This window comes from Leishmania panamensis (genome assembly GCF_000755165.1).
Source record: "Leishmania panamensis strain MHOM/PA/94/PSC-1 chromosome 16 sequence".
Lineage (NCBI taxonomy): Eukaryota > Euglenozoa > Kinetoplastea > Trypanosomatida > Trypanosomatidae > Leishmania > Leishmania panamensis.
The window spans coordinates 319262-338706 of record NC_025861.1 but is presented as its reverse complement, the minus strand read 5'-3'; the positions used below and the strand labels follow the sequence as shown (position 1 = coordinate 338706).

General features: G+C 52.6%; 6 protein-coding genes across 6 annotated transcripts, besides 1 other annotated feature; 1 reads left to right on the top strand and 5 right to left on the bottom strand.

Moving 5' to 3' along the window:
- The first annotated feature begins 2138 nt into the window (after positions 1-2138).
- Positions 2139-2402: a repeat region.
- A 2075-nt stretch (positions 2403-4477) lies between these two features.
- LPMP_160930 (hypothetical protein) lies at positions 4478-6760 on the bottom strand (the record flags this gene model as incomplete). The annotated part of the gene is made up of 1 exon (XM_010699318.1): positions 4478-6760. One exon carries the CDS (start codon positions 6758-6760, stop codon positions 4478-4480), a length of 2283 nt encoding a protein of 760 aa, XP_010697620.1.
- A 717-nt stretch (positions 6761-7477) lies between these two features.
- On the bottom strand, positions 7478-8944 carry LPMP_160920 (hypothetical protein; the record flags this gene model as incomplete). Its single annotated transcript, XM_010699317.1, has 1 exon — positions 7478-8944. The coding sequence occupies one exon, from the start codon at positions 8942-8944 to the stop codon at positions 7478-7480; it is 1467 nt and encodes a 488-aa protein (XP_010697619.1).
- Positions 8945-9507: 563 nt separating this feature from the next.
- On the bottom strand, positions 9508-10902 carry LPMP_160910 (sucrose-phosphate synthase-like protein; the record flags this gene model as incomplete). Its single annotated transcript, XM_010699316.1, has 1 exon — positions 9508-10902. One exon carries the CDS (start codon positions 10900-10902, stop codon positions 9508-9510), a length of 1395 nt encoding a protein of 464 aa, XP_010697618.1.
- Positions 10903-11228: 326 nt separating this feature from the next.
- LPMP_160900 (dynein light chain, putative) lies at positions 11229-11567 on the bottom strand (the record flags this gene model as incomplete). Its single annotated transcript, XM_010699315.1, has 1 exon — positions 11229-11567. The coding sequence occupies one exon, from the start codon at positions 11565-11567 to the stop codon at positions 11229-11231; it is 339 nt and encodes a 112-aa protein (XP_010697617.1).
- Positions 11568-11838: 271 nt separating this feature from the next.
- LPMP_160890 (hypothetical protein) lies at positions 11839-12504 on the bottom strand (the record flags this gene model as incomplete). Its single annotated transcript, XM_010699314.1, has 1 exon — positions 11839-12504. The coding sequence occupies one exon, from the start codon at positions 12502-12504 to the stop codon at positions 11839-11841; it is 666 nt and encodes a 221-aa protein (XP_010697616.1).
- A 5324-nt stretch (positions 12505-17828) lies between these two features.
- Positions 17829-18440, top strand: LPMP_160880 (flagellar calcium-binding protein, putative; the record flags this gene model as incomplete). Its single annotated transcript, XM_010699313.1, has 1 exon — positions 17829-18440. The coding sequence occupies one exon, from the start codon at positions 17829-17831 to the stop codon at positions 18438-18440; it is 612 nt and encodes a 203-aa protein (XP_010697615.1).
- Between the last annotated feature and the right edge of the window lie 1005 nt (positions 18441-19445).

Genomic DNA, 19445 nt, shown 5'->3' with positions numbered 1-19445 from the left:
CGGACATAGGCGCGCGCACACACACACACGCGCACGGAGGAACAAAGGGGGAAGTAAGGCGGGAGAGAAGCCCCTTTTTCTCCTCGGAACGTAGAGGTGGTGAAAGAGCTGAAGAGTGAAAGGCCACGCCTACGAGAAGAAGAGAGAGGCCGCAATAAGGAGACGAAAAGAACAGGTATAAGCGAGAAAACAAACACGTGCACGATAGAAATAGAATAACAAGTAGCCGGGGCAGTAAAGGGAAGACAACCGCACACGGATGATAGACTGATCGAAGGCACCAATGCAGCCACTGGGAGCCTTTTCGCTCCTTTTCGATCTCTGAATACCCCGCTTCTTTTCTCACTCAGCAAATAGGCGAACGTGCGAAAGAGATGTTCGAAACGGACAAAATGCAGTCCATGCACTACCACCACCACTGCTGCTGCTGCTGCCTTTAATGCTCTTGTCGCGCAATGCTCCGTTGCGACTCGAGCCTCACCCCGTTTGTGATCTCTTCAGTACCCCACAGACTCCCCACTGTGGCCTTTTTCCGCTGTCTCAAGTGTCTATGAGAAGATGGGCCTGCTGCTCTCCTTTCGGTGAATGGATGCGTATGTCTATGTGTACGTGGTTGTAGAGGATGGGCCCTCTTTCCTTTTCTCTCTCCGTGCGATTTAGTCGCCCTTTTTGGGGGGGGGGGGGTTCACTGCCGTTGCCGCGGCGTACGTGTGCGCCGCGAGAGAGCGACTCTCAGCGCGTGTAGGAAAAGATGAATCGCGCAGAGCGAGGAGAACGGCGTGCGTCGTGCCGTTGTTGTTGTTGACGTTGTTTTCTGTTTTGAGTCGTCTTTGCTAAAGTAGAGACACGCGTCACTGAGCAGAGAGAAAAAACAATACACAGAAAGAGGGAAGACAAAAAAAAAACGCAAGACGCACAATGGTGAAGTTCCAGTGAGGGAAGAAGAGAGAGAGAGAGAGACGCAAGAAAGGGAGCGTGAGGAGAGGATAGTGGAGTGGGGGAAAGAGGGGGAAGGGGGGAGGGGGCAGAGTGCCTCTCGCTGTGCTCTCCAAATCGAATGAAAAAGGGAGCAAAGGAAAAGTGGGAAACAGGGAGAGAAAGAGAGGAAGGGGCGCGGTCAATGAAGCGCTACACTTTCGCCAGAAAACAAGAGAGGACAGCGCCTCCTCCGTTGAGCCCTTCGTGTGGATGAATGACGTATGTACGTTACCGGTGGTGGCGTATCGGGCTACAGGTGTTGGTTGTGAAGGTTGTCGTTTGTCGACGCGTTGTAGTCACAGTTTGTCCATGATTCGGCAGGGAACGAGAGAAAAAGAGGGGGGAAGGGATAGTGACGGGGTGAAAGGAACAGACGGAGAAGACAGAGCTGTCAGGAAAGACCGTCGTCCCCTCCCCGTCACAGTAGCTCAGAGCTTGACAGTGCGGCACATCCGTGTCTTTTCTCTTTTGATGTGACCACCGCTCCTCCGATATGTTGCTTTGCTTCGCTTTTCGAGTAGAGAGAGGCGTGTACAGCGCATCCTCCATCCACATCACTTCGCGGAAGCTGCATCACCTCCACCCTGAGAAAAGGAGAACCTTTTGTAGACAGACACGAGTCCCAACCGAGAGGCGAAATCCGACTGCTGATATGTCCTATCATTGTTGTTTACGCCATCATAGCAGTGTTGAAGTAGAGAACGAAGAACATGCGTAGGCACATGACTGTGTGTGTGTGTGAAGTTGTGTCAAAAAGACACATGCGCGTGAGCGTGTCTGTGGGCGTCTTTCCGTCGGAAGTCCTTTGCACTGAGCGAAAACAGCACGGCGCACGTGATGAGCTCCTTGCTACGCCTTTCGAATGCTTTTCACAATCAACGCGTAGAGGAGACCCTGGCAGGCATCGAGGTGTGGGGCTCGTTTCCCATACATGCCCACATTCCACAGTGCCCACGTGCTCGTCAGGTTGATCACGAGCGCCCGCTGCAGCAGCGATAGGCCACGAAGCGCTTCCATCGCTACACCTAAATCAGAGCCGACAGTTTTGATGGAACCGACACTCACTGCCCCACTTCTTATTAGGTGTGAATACGGAGGAAGGGTAGTATCAAGCCACAACAACCACAGTCTCGCGAGAGCCCAGTCGCTACGAGGGTAGAGCTCCCTACTGTTGCGGGGAGCCTGAGCCACCCCGAGGGATGCACCAGGTGGCGACCGGCACGATGGACGCTACTGTAAGGAGACCTGCGGAGCGGGGGTGGGTAGCGTTTGTGGCAGAGGCCGTGTTCAGAGGACTGAGTCGGTGCAGTGCTATGACGCGCGCATCTACAGCTCTCTTGCTCTACGCAACAGCTCAGTGGCGGGCCGGGACTGCAGTAGAGTTGTGTTCACATTGTATGGCAGAATGAACACATTGGAAGAAAGTTGCCGACAATACACGTGGTCTGCTGTCTTTTTGTACTCGGTGCAGCTCTCCTGAGGGGAAAAGCTCGTGATACGCGAATTCAGAACGCCTTTTGAATGGAGCCCCACGAGCCCTTCTAATCTGAATTACAAATCAAATGCGCAGCGGGGAGGTAAAGGAAGAAAACGTGAGGGAAAGTGAAGGAGGGCCTCTGTCCCAGTGAGCCACAGGCGCTCACACTATGCAGTTCGTCCGGCGCTGCTGAAAGCCTCAGCAGTCCCTCTTGACGGTGTAAAAGTATGTGTATATGTGTGAACCCATCGGTTGTACGGCGTCGAGACCGAGAGGCAAAACGAGAGAAAGAAGTAAAAGTGATGTGGCTCATGAAAGAGCTCATGGCATGCACTATGGAGGGGGTGCTGCGCTCCCAAGTGTCTCTTCTTCCTCTCGGTCACGGGAACTTTAACGGAACTGGATTTCCCCCGCTGCCTCTGCCCACGCGCACAGAGTGCTTCCCCACCTGCGTTAGCCGAAACGTCCAAGGAATAACCAAAAGAACGATTTAGATGCGCATCGCCACCCAGGAAGCATTCGAGCTTCGATCAGGGTCTTGATGAGGTCGAGGAAGAGAAAGTGGGATAAAGAGGTCCAATCACCAGCCCCAGTGGTCCTGGAACCCTTTACTGCAACTTCCTCTTCCCCCTTTTTGCAACCGCTGTGCGTGTCAGCTCGAGTTTCGTTTCGCTTGTAGTTTCATAATCCTCTTTTGGATTCCTGCTGTAGATCATCAGCCCACATACCCGCATCCTCCACTCACTTTCTTGTGGTGGGAGATGAGGCAATGGACAAGACAATAAAAACAGCACCACAGAAGAGAGACACACCGCAAGTGGAGAGAGCAAGATGACGGAAAAGTAAATCAGTTTCTTGAATAGCATGGAACAGAGCTGCATGTGAGAACAGCACGTGTCCTGAGACACACACACACACAATGCACACACAATGCACACGCACACGAACAAGCACGAAAGCCTTGGCATGCAACGAGGCAAGACAGAGGTGGGAGAAAAACACTTTTACTGGGCAGAGAGAGGGAAAAAAACGGTAGTGTACCGAGTAAGTGTTATGTTCGTAGCACATGGAGACAGAGGATACTGCAACTCGTCGACGCTCTACACCTGGTCCACTAGCACCATCACCTTTGACACTACTCCTCTTCTCGGTATCGTAAACAGCCCACGTCTCATTTCACCAAGACAACACCAGGATCTCCGCCCGCAATTTCTGCCTTGCTTGGGTTATTTTGCTCCTTGCGTCTCTCTTTCCATCGGTTTCTACAGATATATGTATACGCAGGGAGGCGCAGATGTGCAGAAGAACCCCCTCGATTACATGCAACAACCAAACAGCGTAGGCTGAAACTAACCGAGCTGCAGAAAAGAGAACGAAAAAAGAGAAACGTAAAGTGTAACAAATTAGCGACAAGCTGCGAAGAGTCCCCACCATGAATGAGTGAGACGCGCGTCTGCGTATGTTCGCGCACAGAGGCATGCGTCTGTATCTGTGTGTGACTACGCATTTGGGTATACAGAGAGGAAGGGGTAGAAGAGAAAACGTGAGCGGCGGAGAAAGCCAAACGTGAGAAGAAGGGAAGAAAGGAAAACGAACAGAAAGAGGGACATGATGTTATTGTGTGGGTGCGGGTGTGGGTGTGGGTCCGTGCACACCATATGTATGCGTGTGTGTAAAATGGGTCATGGTGTCCTAACATCAGCGCGGACGACAAAAAAAAAATGTCTGCGAGAGGCAGGGGAGAACGCTGCAAAGCAGAATTTGGTAAGGGTATCCAGGGAGGGGTCTGGGTGCTATTACCTTCTGCGATGGTTGTGGCTGATATCTTCGATTGTCCGTACCGCGAAGGCCGAGAGCGGGTGTGAGCGTAAGTGAGGGAGCGCACAACTAACAAAGTCTGCGGGGCTGGCGTGGAGAACCGCTACGCTGGAGAAGGAGCAAAAGCGCAGATACAAGGCTAGCATACCTCAGGACGCCATGGCCAGGAAAAACACTCCCTCTCCATCAGCACGCAGACGTTGCTCACGGCGAGAAGACCACGCCGACTGCGTTAGCCTTCTCGATCAGTGAGCCGACACGCCTCGTCCAACGCTGCCTTTCGCCGCGGTAGAACAGGCCCGGGTACTCGTGCTCCATGTGCACACCGTGCGCCTCCACAGCGCACCAGAGTCGGTTCACGCTCTCCTGCAGTAACGTTTTCTCCTCGTGGTAGGGCGAGGTAGTCGTCATTTCCGCCCCAGCATCATCGCGCTGTGGGACCGTCGGGATGCCGAGATCTTCCATTTGAACCTCGGCCTTGCAGGTGGCGATCCCAGTCAGTGACCGCAGCGACGCCCGTGCAGCCCTCAGCCAGCCACCGTTCTCACGTCGAGAACGGAGCTCCGCCTCTTGGAGCTCCCGTTCGTGCTGGAGGGCCATAATCGCCACCGGGTCCCTCTCATGCGCCACGCACGCGTCAAGCAGACGAGTGCGGTGAGACTTATCTTTGCGGCTGATGTCCTTATCGAGAGACAACTTTAAGGAGTGTACGCCGGCCCTCAGCTCCCAGTATACCTCAAATCCAGCACGCAGCCGTCCACGGTCCTCAGCAGATATCACCCACACCACTTTGTCACCCGACCTCGCCTCCTGCGCGATGCTCTCCTGCGAAACTAGCACCAGCTCGCAGCACGGGCGGCCAGCCGTTCTGGGGCCCCTATTGCTAAACCTGCCCTGTGTAACAGGTTCGAGAAGGGATGAGGAAGGCTTTGGAAGGTGCTGCAGCGTGGCCACTGCATCTCTGGAACTTTGCACAAGAGCCTGGTACAGCTCCTCATACCGCTTGAAGCTCGTTCGGTCGTCTTCGTTGATGGAGACGCTGAGAAGCACCCGCAGCGTGTTGCGGAGAAACGCAAACTGTGGCAGCGCAGGCTGAAAGACAACCTTGGCTGGGTCGCCGCTTCCCGCAGCTACCCTGTTGCGCGGAGCAGGTAAAGATGAGTCCATGCCCATTCCGAACGCCTCAGGGTAGGGGACAAAGGCGCCGCGTTGATACGCGCCAAAGGGCGACAGACGAGTGTCGTTGCGCACCAAATCCGCCCGCGAGCCGGCGATGTTCTCTAACCGAGTCATCTCAGTCGTTATGTCCTCAATTAGAATGCGCAGGGCGTAGTAGTAGGACGGCTGCAGGAGTCGTTGCTGTATCCGTGCATCATACAGGGCGTACTCGGGGAGGTAGAAGCACTCCGCCTGCTGGTAGAACATGTCGTAGATGTTGCTCACGTCGCGTATCTCGTAGCGGAAAACACGCACAGTTTTGGTCCCGGGGAGCCCAGCGGATTCAGTTGCCTGCTCTGTCGCTCTCTGCTCGCTTGCCTCGCGAACCGTGTCAACTTTGCGCTGCGCAGACTCGCGCTGCATCGAAACCTTGAATGTACCAGCCTGCGGTACGTCGTACCTGCCAGAGAGAAGTCCTAAAATGCTGTCCACCCACTCTAGAAGAGACAAGCACGCCTGAATGAACTTCATGAAGCTGCGCTGGACTTGCTTCGATGGCAGCTGCGACGCATCCAGCGCCAGCAGTGTGCGGTACGTTGGCCCTTGCGCAAATGACTCAGAGGGTGCCTCTACTTGGGGGTCCTCCTCCGGCGCCCCCTCAGCTATGCTCAGTGCGTCTCCCTGCTGAGAGCCTGCGCCTCTCTCCCCCACTTCATCAATGGGACTATGTGCTGGCCCCTTCTGCGTTTCCTCCTCAGTCAGAGCGGGCCTCATCCGGACACGCTCCCACATCGGCTGCTGCATCTGCTGACGTCTTTCCTCTTGTGCGACGTAGCGGCGCAGCTCGTCCACGCTCGTGGTCCATAAGTATGCGTACCTCGCGTTTAAAGATAGCAGCGTGTCCTTGGCGCTTTCCAGTTCTGCCGCCATGAGGTTGATTGCGTCGAGCTGTGTCCCTAGAAAGCGCTTTGGATGATGAAGCAGTGGCGGTGCAGCCCCCACAGACTCGGAGAGGGTGATGTCGTACCCCATGGAATTGCTGTGCTGCAGCATGTGAGGATAGACACTGCCCATCTGATATGCTGTGTTACTGTCATCATTTCCTAAGACAAGCTGCGCGTCCTCTGTCTGAGTGAGAGGGACAGAGGCAAGAATAAGCCGCCTTGTGCTACTGAGATGCGCTAGCACAGAGCTGCATGCGTCCCTTACTGTCTGCACATCCTGCTCTGCCACGCAAAGAACCGCATGCACGCTTTCTTGCTGTGTGAAAATCTTTGTGAAGCCAACCAACACGCTCTCGTCATCCTCGCTCGGGTACACCACAGCCATTTCGTCGATTTCGGAGTGTTGAAGGAAAGAGTAAGGCTGCACCAGTGAAGGTGTAGATGTGTAAACCAAAAAAAAAAGCACCAGCTCGGCTGAAACCGTGGGTGCCGCGCACGTTCGCTCAGAGCAGCAAAAAGAGGAGGACAGGAAAGAGGGACAAAGGCGAAAGAGAGGCATAAAAGGAAAAGCTGCCAAAGAAGCAATCCAGGCGAAAGCAAAGAGAGCGGCGAGGGAGGGGGGACCTTTGGTACGTGAAGTCTGGGCGCATCCTCGCCGCTGCAGCGGTGCTGCGACTTCTCAGCACGTTACCACCCTTGGCACCCACCAGCAAAAGAGGCAACCACTACGGCCAGAGCAAGATAAACACGAAAAGAGGATTGCTCTCGGAAAGCAGCGCTGGAGAGGTACAAGACATATTGCTCAGAAGAATCCTCAGTTTGCCGAAAGATGTGAACACAATTCGCAACAGCAAAACAGCCACAACGAAAACGTCATGGACCACACGACAAGGACTCAAACTCGTACGGGGGCTGCCGTACACGATACACATAGACCCTACCATTCCACAAAACAAGCACGAGAACGCGTACCTATGCACCATCGGGTGTGATGACGACAGCACCCTTGAGAACAACGCAATTGGGGGTGCTCGAGCCTGTCCCATTTCAAGCGCACACCGAGGCACTGCGCCTCTATTCCCAAAAGGGCACTAGTGCTCCGCTAAACGGCAGTCTTCATCCCCTGCTGCTTGCGCTGGAGTTCGAACCTGTCCCACTCCTCCATAGATTTGTACGGCTTTGCGACAATGTAGTGCGACGTCCCGAAGTGCTTGCTTTCCCACTTCTCTATAGAAACCCCGCTCAGGCGAATCACGCGGCGAATATCCCTATTCCACCAGCACCCCCAGTTCTTCGCGTGCCGCGGCGCCCATTTATCCAGATGATTGTTGACACGAACAGAGTGGCCCTTTCCATGTTCGATGAGAAGCAGCTTTCCTCCTGGTTTGCACACACGCGACAGCTCACGTAAAGCGCGGACTGGGTCATCGAAGCTGCACAGGCCAAACATGTCCACCACGGCGTCGAAGCTGTTGTCAGGGAACGGGAGTTGCTCGGCGGCATAGTTGGCTACGGCAAACAAAGGCTGTCTTTCAAGTTCATGATTGCTGCTGCGAAGCTCTGGAGGCGCTTCAACCAGTAGGTTCTTTTCAACTCTTGAAGTATCGGCAGCAGAGTAGTTGGTGCATCCACGATTGAGCATACTCACTCTTTCCTCGCGCTGAAGCTCGCTCTCGACTCGTCGTCGAAACTCCCCGCGAGCCTGAACTTCACGCTCTCGTTGCACCAGTGCGGCCTCCCCTTCCTTGGAAAGGAGCCGCAGCTTGTCCCCGGGATCAAGGGCTCGCAGCACAGGCACGATTACAGAATCGGGAGCCGAATCCATCTGTGATGATGTTGCCGCTAGAAACTCCTCCTCTTCAGTCCCGCTTAGAGGTGTCACCAGCACTTCGCGTACGGTCCCGTCTTCGTGTAGAATCTTTCTCTTCCGAAGAGCGACTTTGTCAACCGACTCGGACTCCGATTCTTTTGCGCTGTGCTGAGAACGAAGACGGGCCTCAATCGAACTGCGAATTCCAGCAATGTCATAGTCGGGGTACCGATACGGAGTATAGCCCAGTCGGCTCTCTATCTTTGCGATGCACGACTGAACCATTCCGGCTGATCGATCGCACAACACAATCTCGTCGCACGGGTTTTCCTTCACAACGTGCTGCAGGATGTAGCTAGTGGTGTTGGCACCGCTGCACGCTGCCTGGGCATTGTCTCCGAAGCCTAGCATGACCTTCAAGTGTCGCTGGACCTCCGGATCGTCGCTGAAGTATTTGTGGGGGTAGTATGCGTAGTTTCCCATACACCCAGCACCGACCTCTAGCACCCGCCCGCGAAGTAGGCCTTCGTCCCGTAGCATCTTCCGCCGCCACCGACTAAGACCCAGGTAAAATTCTTGACTCTTCGTCTTTTTCTCATACAGATTGCCAATGGACAGCCTGTCGTAACTTTTTAACCGGTCATTGTTGCTTACTATGTAGTTTGGGGGTGGGGAAAGAGTGATGGCGGCCACGTAAGCACTACCACAGAAGATCGTGACGCAGGTGGTTCCGACGATCACTTTGCTCAGAAGCCTCATCACTTGGAGTTACTTCGCCCCCAGCAAGGTATTTCTGCTGTGTACATGAAGGAAGAGAAAGAAGAAAGGTACGTACTAGCCAAAGTGGAAGAAGAGGTCACTTTAGAACGAGTGCAAGTACATGGGGCTGCAAGGCAGGAAACTTGCCGCTACTACACCTGAAGCTTGGGGAAGAGCGCATACGACAGTACAAGTCTCTCGTTGCAGTGTGTAATAGCCAAGAGAAAAGAGAGAGATGACGAGGATGAGAGCCAACCCACACCCCTTGAGTGAACACTAGTGTGAAGTAAGAAGTTGGTCTAAAGTAGTAAACGGAAGATAGCGTTCGCGATAGGCGCCTGAGAACACTATCGGAGACAGAAGTACTTTGCTTGTTTGAAGAAATCAAAGTATCCACCTACAGACTCCAATAATAAGTCTCTCTGGTACAGTCACCGGCAATTGAATGAAAAGCAACCAATAAAAAGAATGCATTTGTGTATAAAAATAAAAAGGGGGTGCGAAAAGACAGAGAGGTAACAAACTTCACTAGCTCTCAAGCAAGATTTTTGTACACGGAGATATCATTTGGTAAAGTGGCTCTCCACAAATTGAAGCATCAGTTCCGCCTGTGTGGTTAGACTGAACTTCTTGAGCGCATACTGTTCGCACTGGGGACCTTTTATCTTCTTCCAGTCCTCCACGAGCGCCTGCTTCACCGCAGCATAGACACCCTCAGCAACCTCGTCATTCGTACCTTCGTCCACCAAGGTACCAACCTCGTCGCTAACAAAGTCCAGCGGTCCACCGGATTTGGCACCAATCACAGGTGTTCCGCACCCCATGCACTCGATGAACACCAGTCCGAAGGGCTCCTCATGGCTCGGAAACACAGAGAGATCCACGACAGTGTAGATATTGGCCAGATCAGGTTGGCTCTGAGGTCCCAGGAAGAAGGTGTCTTTCAGCCCCAGAACCTGATAAGCCATATCTACATACAGCTTCCGAGTTTCTTGGGACCCGGCACCAAAGATCAGAGTAAGGATCTTCTTGTCCTCTTTCTCCCACATACTGGCAGCTTTCAGGACGGAGTCGATTCGCTTCCAGTGAGCGAAGCGGCCACAAAAAACAACGACCCTGTCGTACGCGCTCACGTTAGGGATGCACTGACCAGGACGCACATTGCACTGCATGGATGAAAGCTGGGTGGCATCAAATCCGTCGTAGAGAACCTGGGGCATGTGACCAAAAGCCTTTTCACGTGTCATCCCTGGCATTGGGTGAAACACCAGCTGGTTGTAACCGCAGGGTGTGATGGCGACGCGCTCAATGGGGAAAAGGGGGAACAGCTTTTCAAAGGTACTCTTCTGCTGCGCCGAGACGGCAAAAACACCAGAGACGTGACCAGTCCCCTCAAAGATACTCTTGGTGCCACGAATCCAGTCGTAGTACTTCATGGGAAACTCTGAAAGCTTATTGATTTCATTCTCGTACATCTTAAGAGCCGTTCCATGCGCAAAAACCACAAGTGGCACCTGTGGAATCCCCTGTGCCACACGACGCTCGTTGATCTCGGACATAATCACAGGATTCATGAAGCAATGATGAGCAAGAAAGAGGTCGATACGCTTCCCGTGCTTCTTCTCAATGTAGGCGATGAAATCAATGCACTTCTTCAGCAGAGTGTCGCAGTAGCTTGTCACCTCCTCATCGCTCATGGAATGCCATCTCTTGCTGCTCTGCGGTCCGACACTTTCACAGATGGGAATAGGGTGAGGAATCTCGTACACGCGGTAGTCGTCACGATCCGTTGGGGTCTTTTGGAGATCAGATGGCCATATTGAGTAGCAGTGGCAGCTATTCAGCATGTTCATGGCCACATGTTGACCTTGGTGAAGAATGCCAGACCCTGGGGCAAACTGTTCTGATCCCTGCCAGTTATTGGTGCCCAAGGCAAAGATCAGCCACTCCTTGGTCATTGTTGCTGTTTTTGAAAATGTGATGGTCAGTGAGATACAGGTCCTTTCGCAAACCGAGATAGGGAGAAGGAGACAAAGTGACTGCATAACCTCATAAATACTTCGCTCACACGTACAGAGAGCACGGAGTAGATAATATTAGTAAATTAAAAGAAAGACAGGTAGTCATTCATGTCAACTCTAAACACCTTTCACACTGTGGATTGGCGCCTGACTAGGTCGCTTCAGATGATTGGATCCATGGCCCGCTGAGGTGGGTGTTCAATTTCTTGCGTTTGGGAGGTAAAGTTGTATACATGAGAACTCCAAGTGCTATTAGCCCCACCTTAGAGGCCCTTGAAGACAACAATCGCAATGAAACCCTTGTGAAACATGTACATCAGGTGCTTCACCTCGTAGGTGATCTCAAATCCGAATCCCTCGCCAATGACGCAATGCCAGGAAGGTCCAAACTTCTTGTCCATCTGCTCCTTCACGTACTTGGCAGCTAGCTCGTAGCTGTCCTCGTGTTTCTCCAGTGCGTTGACTACAATCTCTTTGCAGTCGACTCGCATCTCCTCGGACATGTCACTCGTCTTCTCTAGCGGGTAGTTGAGAGACTGGGTGTAGCGACGCACATATTCGAGGTTACAAGGCCCTTCCGGCTCCTTGGCTTTGGTATCCATTTGCTTAAGCAGGGAATGCAACTCTGAGACTCCTTTATAGAGCAGAAAGAAAGGAACAGGAAAAAACAGTTAGGAGATCCTCATACGGTAAAGAGGTAGCAGTGGGAACTATAGCTTTCATCGCCCCGGATGGCAGACTTAAATCCATACTGCAGCTTCCCCATGGGTAGCAGCAAGCAGCGAGTATTTCCTTAGTTTTACTTTTCTGTTGCATGTATGGACGAGGGATATTGACAAGCACTTTCTTGAGCAAAATGAAGTTTGTCGCTTACTAAGCATACTGACGAACATGCAGAGCATCTGCGTCTTGGTCCTCCTCCTCCTCCTCTCTCTTCACGAGCCCTGATTCCTTTTGAGGAAGTAAATGAGCTGGTACAGTAAGGTTAGGGAGTTCCTGGTCGACCTTCTGTGTCTCACCGAACTGCTCCAACTTGAGCAGCAGCTCGTCGTCATCCTGAACCCCGGCAAGGGGCTGGCTGAGCACAGCGTTGATCTGGTTGGCCTCTTCAATTGATTCACTAGCTTCATCCATGAGTCTCTCAATATCATCGATATTGAGCATTTTGTTAAGGTTCTCTAGTTCGCACTTTCCGACCTTCATGGCTGCAACCACTTCCCCTTGAATCTGGGTAAACTCGACGGTATCAATCAGGCGCTGCACATTGTCTAGCATGTCAGTCACTATTGAGATCTGTGATTGTTGCGCCTTCTCTCGCTTAAGACAGTACAGTGCCTTGCGCTTGTTCCCTGCACGCATGAATTCCTTCGCCTTCTCGTGCTCCAGGCTCGCAACGCGCTCATATTTGCGAATAGCTGCCTGTACATTGTCTCGCTGAAGCTTCAGCTGGAGGCGTGCTTTGTCAGAAGGTGTGATTTGCGACTTTGCTGGCTTCTCTGTCAACTGGGACAGTTTTGGCTTCGATTCGCCCAATCCCATTTTTGAGAACGGAAAACCACCAACAACGATCCCAGGTTATGCGATGTGTATGGAAAGGAACTGCAAGGGAGGAGGAGAAGATTGAGCAGATAGAGAACAGAATAGGATAAGATCTGCCATGCAAGACTGCAAAGGCAGATGCACAGTCAGTCATGCGGGAACATGGGCAAGCCTTTCAGTCCTTGCGAAACCCTAAGTGTACCGCACCGGCTGCGACACGGCTCTTGTTAAGTAAGCCCCTGCGCCACGAGAGCATTTCCCTCCGCCGCTTCAAAAAGTCATTAAAGCCACGACCCCCCGAATGACCCAAGCCCCATGCACCCCCACCTACTGGGATAGCGCCGCGCCCCCCATACCCGCCACACCCACACCCAGGGAAATCCCCGTCATCCCCCCTTACCACACACACACACACACACCTGGAGAAAGCCACCACCCATTTTCAGAGGGATCCGAAAAGCTTTTCCTCGCCAAAATCCACCAAAAAGGCCCGAGCCACACCAATTTTCCAGAGCGAGATTTCATTTCACCCTTCCGCCCTTATACCGCGGAACCTTTTGTGGCTGAAAAAGACCCCGGCCCACCCCGCAAGCCCGGCCCCCACGGTTTTTTCCCGCGGGGCGGCCAACGTCCCCCGGGCGCGTTTGGCGGCGAAACGCCGGGCCCCCGGCCCCCCCAACCGCCCCCAAAACCCGGGACACGACCCCCGCAAAGGAACCAGCAAAGCCAGCCGGCGCGGCGTTAAGCGCCGGCGGATGAAAAACCGGCGCTTTTCCTGGCGCGCGGCAAACAATGACATCACGGCAACCAAACACCAAAAGAGAACCCAAAACAGCCAACCAGGCGCAAGCCGCCACGCGCGCGCCAACACAATCCAAAACGCGGCCCCGCCCACCGAGCCCCCGCCCACCGGCAGAAACAACGCAGCGAAGCCCACCCCCACAGCGCAAAGAGACCCCCCCCCCAGGACAAAACGCGCCCCACGACAATCACCAGCGCCACACACCGTTCAAAAAAAAAAAAACAGAAAGTCTAGAACAAAACAACCCACAGGGACCCCAAGAACGCCGCCACCGCGCATTGTTTTATTTCTGATCCATGTTGCACCCCGGCAACGCGGAAAGCCGGGCCCTGAAAAAGCGCACATTGCAGGCAAACAGGTTACAAATCAGACCTTTCCGCATTAGACTACAAACTCTCTTCAGAACTTGTGGAAAAGCTGAATTTCCCCCGTATTCCTTATGGCTTGCCTCGGGAAAAAAAATGTGAGGGGCATTTTTTAAGACGAGAACAAAAAAAATTTGGACAATACACAAATGTAAATCAGGTTCAGGAAGCTACCCCATACTGCAATGACGAAAGCCCTTGTCCTTCTCTTACGCATGCCTTGCTCAAATGTGAATAAAATAAAGCTAGTGACCACCTCGTATTTTCAGCTGTTTCATACAGCATGTCGTTTTTTCAGCATCACCGCGTGTAAGTTGCGCTCGACTAAACTACAGCCAAAAGGGAACAGCGCAAACGATGCTTTTCATCGAAGAATTGAATTTATAAAAAAAAATCAGAAGCTTTCGGTAAAGATATTTCACGAACAGGTTGGCCAGAAGTCAAGAACAGCCGAAGCGGATTGCGCATAGAATATTTTGAAGAAAATGACTCTATCTGCGCTAAACTTTCTCCAATGCAAGTCTTTCTTCCGCTGCCAAGCGCCGGAACTGACCACAGTCACCCCAAGGGGGCCCACCGGGCTGTTGGTTTCCAGCATTGCGCTGTACCTAGAAAAGCTGAAAGGCGGCCTGCGTGAATGTAGGTAGAAGAGAAAGTGAAAGACTTCATAGTGGCATAACGGATTGCTGGCATGATGGTGGCAATTTTTTCGTTCGTAGGCAAATGCCACCGGGACCGCCTGCCAGGTTGGATGTCTGCGGAAAAAAAAGCGGCGCAAAACATTCCCAATAAATTCATCTTTTGCGATGCGCAATGCGGCTATAAAATGCATCAATGGTGATCACTTTTGAAGACTTGAATTGACCTCGAAGGTGCGGATTCTTTTGTTGGGTTTGGGTTTCTCTTGGGGTTCAATTGGCGGCGTGTAAAACCACAAAGGCAATCGAATGGCACTTGACCTTATAGGGGGGGGGAGGTGGTTGGTGGGATGTGGCGTTGGATCTGGGAAATTTGACCGATAGCTGAATCGGTGTTCGTGTATCCGTGGAAAAGGAATCCTGAGTGAGTGTGTGTGTCTCGGAAACCCACTCTTCACTTCCACTTGTGATGTGGTCGGAAAATATGTATCTTACTATTCATGCGTTTCTTATGGATTCTTACTTTACTGTTGTCCCTCTCTCTCTTCTCAAAATGTATGAAGTAATTCACACCAAGTGGAGTTGATGCGGCCCGCGACAAAAAAACGCCCACCCACCCAACCCTAGACACGAATCTCTAGGATGTCCGGGACGGACCGGAAGGCCACAGAACGGCGAACCGGTTTCCTTCCGCGGATGCGGGGTGTGTGCTCCGGGAACCGCGGGGAGGGTGCGGGTGCCGACCACGGCGTGGACGAACCGCATGTCGAGCCTACCATCGCAGGAGGCGAGTTGTATTTTTTCGTAAAATGAATAGCTTTCGGTTCCGGTAATTTTTCAAGTGATTTCTCATTTTTAACCATTGTTCATTGTCTCTTGTTTTTCCTTCCTGATGGCAGGCGCCTGGCGCTAAGCTGTTTTCTCCCTTCCCTGAAAATGGATCCTAACGGTCTTCACCTGGGGACTCGTCCCCGAAGGCGCACGAGATGCACCGTTTTCAAATCGGGTCTCGGCCCTGCTTTTACGCGGATGTCGGACCCAGCGTCGCCCCGAGACTCGGTGTTGGCGAGGTAAAACATTTGAACCGCGACGAGTCCGGTGCGGGAACGGATTGGGACAGCACAGACCCTCGCGGACGACACGATTGGAAGCGAGTGGGCGCGCCCATCATCTACCCAGTTCCCCTTTCTTTTCAGCCCACCCTGTTTCTCTACTTTTGTGCGTTGGTAGTTTTGACTTTGTAGTTTCCTCTGCGGCATGGGTTCCCGGTTGTTCCCAGCGATCCCTTCGGGTTCTGTAGCTTCCGTTTTTGTAGATTTGCCGACTGCAGCGCCGCCGGGATTCGTGTACGTGCGTCCCTGCGTGCGCCGCTGGTGCTGGTGCTTGTAGCTTGATTGTTTTTTCGGTGGCTGACCGACTCGTTTCCTTTCTTCTGGTGACTCCCCGCATGTCCGTTTGGCATGCCGCCCTCTGGCCGTAATGAATGGGCACCCGGTGGGGGAGGCTTCCCCGGTACCGGTGCCAAGCCATAAGAAAAAGCACACAAAAGAAGTCCAAGACGACTTGATGTGCTCCTCACGCGACTGAACGCGGTAGAGGAGGCCGGCGGCATAATCATGACGCGGCGCCGCGGCCGTGGTTGCGTGCCTGCCTTGCCGCTTCCCAATGGGGTCGCGAAGACTCTCTCCATACCCATCTGCCTTCCACAAATCTTTCTCCCTTCTCGCGCTTTACTTGTCTTCAAGAAATCAATATCTTCGCGAGCACCCTATCACACAGGACGGTGGGATTTGTCAGCCTGCGGCCGTGGTCTGGCGAAGTGGCGTTTTATCTCCCTTGGGGGTGGCGTGGTGCAAAAGGGCGATTTTCGTTTGTGCAGGCGATAGAGGTAAGCTGGAGGGCAGGCGTCTGTCTTCTGAATTCTCTGAAGGCTCCTGCTGAGAGAAAAAGATGCGGACAGCATAGCGTATGCTTTTTGGCGGGGTGGTGTGCTTTTTTTTCTTTCCCCTGCCATGATACCCGGCCGGCTGCTTTGTTTCCGTGTTTGGGCACTCGGGGGGGGGGGTCTGCTGGGTGATGTTGTTGGGGCTCTCGTGGCTTGGTTGGCTCCGTTTGGGGTGGTGGTGAGGCGGGCTTTCGCCGCGCGGCTTTTGGGGAGGGGGCGGCGGCCCGGCGCCAGGAAGCGCCCTCGCGGAAGAAAGCGCATCATTTTCCCATTCGAAAGGGTGTTGCCGGCATCGTCACCACGTCAGGGGGCCTTGCGGGCCAGGGTGCCGCCTTCGGTGGTGGTGGTTGCGTCCCGTTTTTGGGTTTCCCTACGGCTGGCTTTTTGGCGTGGCTTCCTTCTTGCTGCTCATCGTCGTTTGGTGCAGGGGGGGGGTTGTGGGGTGGCCTGTGGCAGGGGGTATCGTTCCCCGTGGCGCTCGTTGGGGGACTCGCGGTGCGGTGGTTTGGGGCTCTTGTGCATTTTCCTCGTGGCCGGCCCTTTGTTGTCAGCCCGCCGGTGGTGCGGGATGCCGAAGGCTTTGTTTATTTTCTCGTCGTGGCACCGCAGAAAGGGTTTTCTCCAGTTTCCAAAAAAGCTGCCCGCCGTGCCCTCTTCCAATTTGGGGGGCGGCGCTGTCCGCATTTTTACTCTCCGGGCTTGCGGGGGGTCGCGCCCGCGCGCGTTTCTGTGGTCCCGGGGGTAGTTTTTCGGGGGGGGGGGCGCGCCGTCTTGCGGCCCCTGCGCCCCCCAAAGGCAAGACGAATTCGCGCAAAGGCGCGCATAACGCAGTTTGGCGCTGGCAGACTTGTGGGATAGCCAAACACAAGAAGACACTTTGCGTTTGTGCATTCGGCAAACTACGGGGTGCATGGTGTCACGCGTTTCGGTTTGTGGGCGAGGTACCGTGATACGCGCATTTGTTTTCAAGACTCGCTGGAAAATTTCTGACCCGGACACGTTTCTGCAGGCGTAAGGTAGGGGTCTGCGCGGTGATCTTAAGATCGGAAGGGGGCGTGGAGAGCCGAAGGACGAATAGGACTTCGAATACATCCTGGCACTGGTGAGTTTTTTTCATGTCTCGAAGGCGCTGAAACGAGGATGGCAATCTTCAAATGTGATAAATTGAAGGCAAAAAAAAACGCATTTCCAAGACTATTTCATGACTTGCAACGTCTCAAAGAAGAAGAATACATAGTCTTCGATTTTGATGAGCGGAGTGCAAGAGATTTCTCAACTTGAAGTCTGCCGTCTCGTGAATCTTGACGAACAGTGCATTCCGTACGTACGTTTCATTACAAAGAGACACTTATGCTTTTTTGCACCATAACAGCTACAACTATGCTACTTGCAACTGCTCTCAAAAACCCTTTACTACCGTGACGAATTGCTGACACTTTTCTGCGTTTCTTCAGTACCTCCTACAATATTCATTCTACACAAGAGTAATTACTGCCTCTAAAACACTCTTTTTCAGTGAACTGCTTCCTTTCGATATATTCCTTTCACTCCCAAAAGCACCACTACCCAACTCAATGGGCTGCAACACTTCCAAGGCTGCTCCGAAGTCTGGAGAGGATAGGACTGCCGCCGAGCGCAAGGCTGCGTGGGAGAAGATCCGCCAGAGCCTACCCCGCCAGAGGACCCCTGAGGACAAGGAGCGCCACGTATTGTTGTTCAAGAAGTTCGATAATAGCGAATCTGGGAAGCTCACAATGGAGGAGGTCTACCAGGGCTGCGTGGATATTCTTCAGCTTGATGAGTTCACAACGCGCCTGCGCGACATCGTGCAGAGAGCCTTCGGCAAGGCCAAGAGCATGGGCAACACCGCTGACGACGGCCAGGAAAGCTCTGACTACGTTGAGCTCTTGGAGTTCCGCCTGATGCTGTGCTACATCTACGACTACTTCGAGCTCACCGTCATGTTCGACGAGATTGACACCTCCGGCAATATGCTGGTGAGCGCGAAAGAGTTCAAGGCTGCCCTGCCGAGAATTGATGAGTGGGGCGTTGCCATCGAGGACCCAGACAAAATATTCAAGGAGATCGACACGAACAGCACTGGGCAGGTGACATTTGACGAATTCGCTGCGTGGGCCACTGGATGCAAGCTTCAATCTGACGCAGATGCTATGAAGTCCGAGTAGCACCTGTGCCTGCTACCGTGTGATCCTCAACAAACGAAAAAGAATGAAGACAACAAGAACACAAAGAAAGATCTGTGACTATCGGGAGGAAGGTCTGTGAGGCCGTGAGACCTCTTCGCGTCCAGTACTTGCTTATCTCATGGGCATACTTTTTTTTGCCGCTGAGATTTTCCTATTTTTTTTTTGTACTTGTTCTTGTGTGTTTTCTAATGTATTATGTCTTTTCCCCATATCCCCCCTTTTGATTGATTCTGTGCATTTTTTGGTTCTCTTATTCAGATTCACTGCGCATCGTGTAGAGTGATATGTACAGACAAAATGAAGAAATTGGAGAAAAAAAAAGTTACATACGTGGTCGACACTGAGTCACAACAGCAAGAAAGAACAAGCCTTGGCTATATCTACTATATGAAAGTAGAAATGATTCTATTTGACCTTGGCTGAAGCAGACTTGCAGTACTGACTTTGGCGGCGCGATGTTGAGTTAAATTGCTTGAGCTGTTTATTCCCCCCTTTCCTGCAGCCTCCTCTAATGTAATATACATCTCCACTCTGGAGTTTTATTCATTTATGTGTAGCTTAAAACTTGGAAATCAATTGTGCGGTGCCTGGTAGAATAAAAGACAAGCTGACTATTTCCCCCTGACTTCACTCCTACTCGGCTTGAAGAAAGTTTTTTTTCGCTGCTAGTTCCTTTGCGACAGATCAGGTTAGAGTTTGGGATCCCTGGTGTTACTCGATGCGCTATTTCTGTGAGATTAGCGCTCTACACTGGAGACAATTCGATAATGTACCAGTCTCTCTGCTAGTCTCCCCATTCAATCACTAGCTCTCGTGCTTCACAATTTCTCTTCTCTTTCCAGCTAAAGCAAAAAAAAAAAGAAATGAACCCAATTACTTGTTTAATTTTCAACCACTCTAGCTTCATTCGAAAAATGGCTATATCTCCTTCTAGTCTGCTACATGATCTCTGGTAACATGCAACACAAGGATCATCGAAGAACA